This window comes from Poecilia reticulata, unplaced genomic scaffold (assembly GCF_000633615.1).
Source record: "Poecilia reticulata strain Guanapo unplaced genomic scaffold, Guppy_female_1.0+MT scaffold_300, whole genome shotgun sequence".
Taxonomy (NCBI): domain Eukaryota; kingdom Metazoa; phylum Chordata; class Actinopteri; order Cyprinodontiformes; family Poeciliidae; genus Poecilia; species Poecilia reticulata.
In genome coordinates this window covers 125,856-132,971 of record NW_007615075.1, presented here as the reverse complement: position 1 = coordinate 132,971, position 7,116 = coordinate 125,856, and the positions used below count along the sequence as shown (strand labels likewise).

The following is a 7,116-nucleotide window of genomic DNA, read 5'->3' as shown; positions in this document are numbered from 1 at the left end:
CTGGTTCCGGTTGGTCAGTTCTGGTTCTGGTTGGTCAGTTCTGGTTCTGGTTGGTCAGTTTTGGTTCTGGTTGGTCAGTTCTGGTTCTGTTTGTTCAGTTTTGGTTCTAGTTGGTCAGTTCTGGTTCTGGTTGGTGTCAGTTCTGGTTCTGGTTGGTCAGTTCTGGTTCTGGTTGGTCAGTTTTGGTTCTAGTTGGTCAGTTCTGGTTCTGGTTGGTGAGATCTGGACTCACCTCAGAATGAAACTCGTCCCATTGGGCTGGAACGTTGCTGTTGTGCGTTCTTCAACCTGGCACCATCTGCCCAAAGAGTCCTGGTCCGTTTGGACCGCAGCCGACCGGTCCAGGTCCGAACACACCCCACCATCACAGAGCAGAGTCGACTGGTTCTGACAGCTGGTTCTGCCGTTTTGTCGGTGGTAGAAAGTCACCTGCAGGGTTCGAAAACATAAACATCCAGATGTTTCTGGAAAACTTCATCCTGATGTCCTGGATTTATTCCTTTGGACTTTTGTTGCTTTTTCACTCAGTTTCATCCCAATAAATTAGATATTTGGTTTTTTGTTACCAGTCAGATAAATCTATGAAAATATGAAAATGTTGGACAGCCAGAAAATATGATTTATGATGCAGCTGCCGGGTTCCGGCTCAGGTCTTTTCTGGGTTTTGCCCTTTTTTTAAGCATCATCAGGCAGAACAGGTCAGACTAAACGGGTTCAGCTGAGGAATAATGAGGTTTAAGAACCGAAAGTGGATGAAACAACAACCAAAGTCCAGAGAAAATCTTCAGAAAACTGATGATGAAGAGCAGTTTAGAGGAATGAAAGTGAAGAGAAACGGGAGTTTGATCACGACCTGCATGTAGCTTCAGTAGCTGTTTTTCTTCATTTAGGTTTTATCAGATGGAATAAGATTCAAAGACATTTTGTTGACATAAGTCATTACATGCTTGACAGCAGGTCTGGGTGACGCGGGTGTTCAGCGTGCCAAAAATATCTCCTTTTGTTTATTTCCAGTCTACCTGACGTGGCCGTTTCGTTTCTCCGGTTAGGAAACAGAATGTAGTAACTCCAACGAACTCAAACTTCAAATGTGACACAAACATTTTTCATGATTTGTTTTTTCTAATGAAGCTCCAGGATTTATTCCTGTCTCCAGTTTGATAGAACTGAATTAAAGGAAACATGCAGAATCTGACTCAGCTCTGTGTTCAGTGATGCTCTGTACCTTGTACGTCCCGTCTGCGTTCTGCTGCAGCGGCGCCAGGCTGATGCTGTCTCCATAAAAGCTGCTCGCTGAACTGGAGCCCAGCAGGGCCACCAGCAGCAGCACAGCTGCTCCTGCCTCCATGATGCCTCTCCGGTCGGATCTGTTGGTGCCAGAGCCCAGCCCGGCGCTTTCAGCGCCGCAGACGCTGGAGGCGGTTCCCTCCGAGTTCATCCAACAGGTCTGACTGGATCTGAGCTCACTTCAAACCTTTCATGTTGCAGTAAAATACTGACGTGACAAAGCGTTTTACAGCTGGGGGATGAAATTAACTGAGCCTAGAATTACACTCTGCAGGGCCATGGGGAAATATTCACTCTTTTCTGCCTTCTTTTATGATTCACTTCTGTTTAAAGTCATTTTGGAGAAGTTCAATGCTCAGACTTTGACTAGGCCACTCAGATGGAGCCTTACAGGCGTGTTCTGGACCAGCAGAGTTTAATCTTAAGGTTACGACCTGGAACATGGTTTAGGGCATGCTGATGCTGCGTTGCTGTTTGACATCTTCTGTCCTACTTCATGTTGTCAGACTGGCTCTGTTTCATTTATTTATGGGTCTGGCAGGAATCAGGCCAGAGTGTGATCAGTGAAATAAACATAAAGAAGCAGCTCTCAGCTTCTATGCACCACAGATCTGGAACAAACAGATCTATGCACCACAGATCTGGAAAACTGCAAGTTTTGCAGTTTTTCAGAAAACTGCAAAACTGCAGAAACCCTGAGTTCCTTTAAATCAAGGCTGCAATCCACCTGTTTAGCTTTGCTTTTGAACCATAATGAATGGAATATTGATCGCCTTGTTTGATCTGTATTGATGATCTTGGTGATGTAATGTTTGTTTTCTGGTTTTCTCAACTGGTGACTGTATGATTGTTTATAACATTTTATTTTTGTGTTTTTATGATTTAAAGCACTTTGAACTGCCTTGTTGCTGAAATGTGCTATACAAGTAATCTTGATTGATTGATTGATTGATTGATTGATTGATTGATTGATTGATTGATTGATTGATTGATTGATTGATTGATTGATTGATTGATTGATTGATTGATTGATTGATTGATTGATTGATTGATTGAAACCTGCTTTTTGTTTGCATTTTCAGTATTTTTGTCCTGCTAATAACATTTCTTGAAAAATGTATGGATGACAAATAGGCTAAACTAGAAGAAACTTTTAAATCCAGTACTTTTCTTAGAGTACTGGATCAAAAATTTATTTAATTTACTCTGAAATCTTTTTGTTTCTTCTTTTTCTCTCCTGCCATTTTAACTAGGAACAAGAGATCCTGAAAAGATATGATGGAGCTTTCCATTTTATTTATCTGTTTATTTATTTTCAAGCACATGATACAAATCTATCTAAAACTTACTGCATCTTTGTAACATTATATGGCTGACCAGTAGTTACCAAATAAAACTTAAACATCTTTATGTCATGTTGCAGATATAAAGCTGAAAGATCCATGTGGGACCTGGCGTCCATATTCACCTCGGAACTGCGTGTGAAATTATGTTTGCAAGAGTTATGAAGGATAACACAATAATTAACGTAATCAAGCAAATGAACATTTAAATATTAAACGTGTATTTTCCCGTGGGTTATTTGGTCAGCCGTCAATACTGGCGTGTAATAATTCCATTATCATCTTAATGCTGATAGGTTGGATATAATTACATTATKTATTATTTGGAAACCGTTAATAAATTTAAACAATTTTCTACCTGAAACGAGTATTTTTCAACTAAACTGCTGTTGCATAGATTTGCTTTATTTGTTTTTTTAAATATGTGTATATACATTAATAATTACAGAAGAACTTTCGCTTTCCCATGGTCCACGCGACTTTCTGTAGTGACGTCAGCTCGTGGAACTTGTCACCCACAGTGGCAAGATGGCTACGGAACCAAATAAGACCGAAATCCTGACGATTTTCAAAAGATTGAGATCAATTCCCTCAAACAAGGTAACGGCATTCGATGTCGTTGGTCWGTGTTGTGTTGTTATTTGAGTTTACCTTTAACCGGCATGCGTTGGTTTAATTTATATATTTGGTTAGWAGCAGTTAGCATCTGCTGCTAAGTGGAGCTAACGGCAGCTAACAGCTAGCGGGCGCTAATGCTTTCCCATTGAAAACTACGGAGAACCGGAGCTAAAGGCAAAACAGGAGCTAACAGCTGCTAGCCTGCCGGTCCCCGAGTCAAACCCAAAGGCCACGTAAACGGTTCGTGTTTCCCTGGAAGAAAACCTGTTAGCTTCGCTGCTTTGAAGCCTTGTCACCGGAAAAAACTTATCGGCTTTAATAGAATATTGTTTTTATCAGTCACAGAAAACAAATATGAATGCCAATATCGAGTTAATTCGCCGCATTGATGGCTTTGCTAATRGTTRAGGCAAAGCTGTGTCTGATATGTTACAGCTCTTAAAGCCTCAGGTTGAAAGTTGTCACATTTTTTATCAAAGCCATTTCATTTGTTCTTCATCTGTATTTGTGGTATTTCTTCATCCCAGTTCAACGCTTATAAACCACAAACTATCGCTTCACTGAAACATGACCAGATGGAACAGAAATATGATGATGTTGCGTAAGTGAACTGTGATTGATCCTACAAAATATAATATATATTTTGGTCTATTCAAGGCCTCATTCAACATTTTGGATACATTCATGTTGTGTCTGAGTTTTTAGCTAACTTTAAAAAAAAATTCCTTAAAAGACTCGTTTTTAGCTGATTGCATAARCAGTTTTAGATTATAGTTATAGTATGTTAGTTGTTACTGAAGTGTCTACTTGCAGGTATAATAACTATATAATCTGTGGTATTTGGTTTTAGACACGAGTTTAGATCGAAACCTTTTTCTACCTGCTACGTCCTTCATAGATTAAAACCCTGACAGTGACTTGGAACCATGACAAATATTTTAAATCTGATAATTATAAGTTAGACAGACTCAGGGTTCTGTCAGCTCAGCAACTATTTTAGCAGGCGAAGGTGGAACAGCTGTTATTAATATAATTTAACTGATAAAAGTTTTTTGCAGTGCACCAGTCTGTTGGTTAGTGTAAACTTAAACRTTTCTGTTCATCAAAAGTCGAACGCTTCCAGCTTTTGAGTCGCTAATCACATGTAAAAAGCAGGGCTGTAGTGATACAATAATCTCACGATACGATACACAATATTCTGCTCACAGTACGATATATATTGCGATATTCAGCAAACGATACAATTCAATACACTTTTGCGATTTTCTGGAAGATTTTAGAGGGACAGAGTGATTTTGGTGACATTTTGTGACTGTTATAGAGTTGGACTGAATGAATTTAACTGAAAACTGATTAAAAGCACCAACTACACAATACCTGGCTCTGGTTGGACACAGACTTAAAGTCGACAGCTGGACAAAATGAATCAAAGAAGTGGTGAGAAAACATGTTTCTTTTAGTTGAAACAGTACAAACTGTAGCTTACGTGAATGTGTAAAGTAGATAAAGTGAACCAAGTACCTGCTCTGAAGAGTTTGATACCTTTAACACTTAACATCTGAAGGAATCACTCTAAGCCTGATGGCCTAATCACTCTCACGCCGAAGCAAGCAGTGAGTGAGAAGGTGACAGTTGGATGTTACAATACTTGCAGATGAATATCGATTTTTTTCTAGGAAAGAAAATATCGATATATATATCGTAAAATTGATACTATTACACAGCCCTAGTAAAAAGTATGTTGTTTAATTAACTTTGGTTATTAAAATAAGATATAACTCAGGATGATGCATAAATGGAGATAATCTTACAATTTGAGAAAGGAAAAAAAMCAGAATCTGACCTCAACATGTCGCTCAGAAAGCCGTTTACATCATTCACTGTGTTGGTAGCTTTGTAACATGTTTCTAAATGTTTCTACCATCAGTCTGTAAATTCAGATACATCATCAGTCTGTGAGGAACAAAAACTGTGACCCTCATGAGCGACTTAACTTCTTGATCCATGTGAGAAACTAACTTGTTCTTGAAGTTGATGCTTCTGGTTTGTTTGCTACTTTCAAAGATCTTCTATTGTCTGCTARGAGGTTTATTTCTGTTCACTGAATCCGGTTTGACTTGTTCTCACAGGAACCTTAAATCATTTAGGCATGAGTCAGTCACATGGAGGAAGACATTCCACAAATACTGATGCTGAATTTCACATCACTCAGATGTCTGAGTCTGAGGTGGATGAGGTAGAAACTGGTTTCGTTTAGCATCTATTCCCCCAACCACAGGCTGAGAACCTGAACTTTAACCAATTCCTGAATCGTTACTCTGCGTTTGTTACTGAACCTGGTTGGTTCTGCTGTGAAAGGACAACATTCCTTCCCGCTGTCACCACATGCATGTCCAGGAGGGTCAGCGGATCCATGAAACAAACTGGTTTTTTAAACATTTTACTAAATAGCATAATGGACACAACAAAACTGTAAAGCATTACTGGTGATATATTTCTGTTTTTCTGCAGATGACTTTGTTCTGAACCAGAACTACTTAAATAAACTGTATAAAAAAGTCACATTAATATAACAAAAAATATTTATGTATTTTTATCATCTTATATTGTACAAATTATGAAATAATTATTAGTCCGTCTACAATCTCATTTCATCCAGAAAACCTTTGAATATGTTTGCAGGTTTATTTATCGTGTAGTTAGTAAATATGCCTAAAATTATGATAATATGATAAATAATAATAATAATAAATGAACTCAGTGGATGCTAATAACATCAAATGTGAGGACTGGACTCTGCTTGACCTTCTCAAACTAAAACATTGAAAAGAACAAAGTAAATGGACAAAAATTACATAAATTATTTTTCCTATTTATTGTTTTTGGTTGTCATGTTTTATTTTGGATATTTAATATGTCCTTCAGTTCCAGTGTAAAGTTTATTGGTCTTTGATCTGATCAGATACTGAATCATTTTACCAATAGACAAAATTTATCAAAACTAACTTGTTACAAAGATCTGAGCGATTCAGGAGTGGATTAAATTACCTAAAGACTTTACATTTAAAAAGCACTGAAATCTTATTTTCATTAAATATTACTTTTTAAAAATCCAGCTTTATGTATGTAATTTGTCAGATATGATGTCTGATTAATCTTGTGATATTATCGTTAATGTAAATTGGTCTATATGTGGTTTGAATACTTTTGTGTTTTGGACTCATGGAACATTAATAACCACTTTATGTAAACTAACAGCGATTCTAACAAATGAGCAAATCAATATATTACTTGAAAACGGTATCAAACCAACAATATTATTTCTGGGTTGATTTATCGTCCAGCAGAATTTGTTACAGTGACAGAACTGACCAGCCGTCACGTTTAAATGTTGTTGTTGTTTTCTGTTTGACTGTCTGGTGAGTTTTTCCTCTGAATGTTGGACGTTTGGCAGCTCTATTAGATTACATGCGTTTCCATTTCTCAGTGTTTTTAGCAGGACGACGGGATGAATTAGTGTTTTCTGTGCAGGCTTGCTTCGACTGCGCTGCCAAAAACCCGAGCTGGGCCAGCATCTCGTACGGCGTGTTCCTGTGCATCGACTGCTCCGGCATCCACCGCTCGCTGGGCGTCCACCTCAGCTTCATCAGGTCGGCTCAGCAGCTTCAGCGTGTAAACGCCGATGAGCGGCTTCAGTCTGACACRCGCTTCATTTCTCCCCAGATCCACAGAGTTAGACTCCAACTGGAACTGGTTCCAGCTCAGATGCATGCAGGTCGGAGGGAACGCCAACGCGGTGAGTTCGCAGCTCGGAGGTCAGCTGATGTTTGGCCTCCTGGCGCCATGGTAACGCTTTCCGTTTCCTCCT

At 38.7% G+C, this 7,116-nt stretch overlaps 2 protein-coding genes across 2 annotated transcripts in view; one reads left to right on the top strand and one right to left on the bottom strand.

The window, feature by feature from the left end:
* LOC108166010 (uncharacterized) overlaps positions 1-1,438 on the bottom strand; it is a gene marked incomplete at its 3' end in the record, with an annotated part of 6,453 nt that extends 5,015 nt beyond the window's left edge. Inside the window, exons 1-2 of the mRNA XM_017303487.1 lie at positions 1,226-1,438; positions 233-429 (exon numbers count right to left, since the gene is read on the bottom strand). Coding sequence (XP_017158976.1) covers positions 233-429; positions 1,226-1,438 — 410 coding nt within the window. The remainder of the gene's footprint in view (positions 1-232; positions 430-1,225) is intronic.
* A 1,675-nt stretch (positions 1,439-3,113) lies between these two features.
* The window catches only part of arfgap2 (ADP-ribosylation factor GTPase activating protein 2), a 15,472-nt gene continuing 11,469 nt past the window's right edge, over positions 3,114-7,116 (top strand). The window contains exons 1-3 of the mRNA XM_017303486.1: positions 3,114-3,230; positions 6,780-6,898; positions 6,972-7,094. Of these exons, the coding sequence (XP_017158975.1) occupies positions 3,159-3,230; positions 6,780-6,898; positions 6,972-7,094 (314 nt within the window). The 5' untranslated portion in view covers positions 3,114-3,158. The remainder of the gene's footprint in view (positions 3,231-6,779; positions 6,899-6,971; positions 7,095-7,116) is intronic.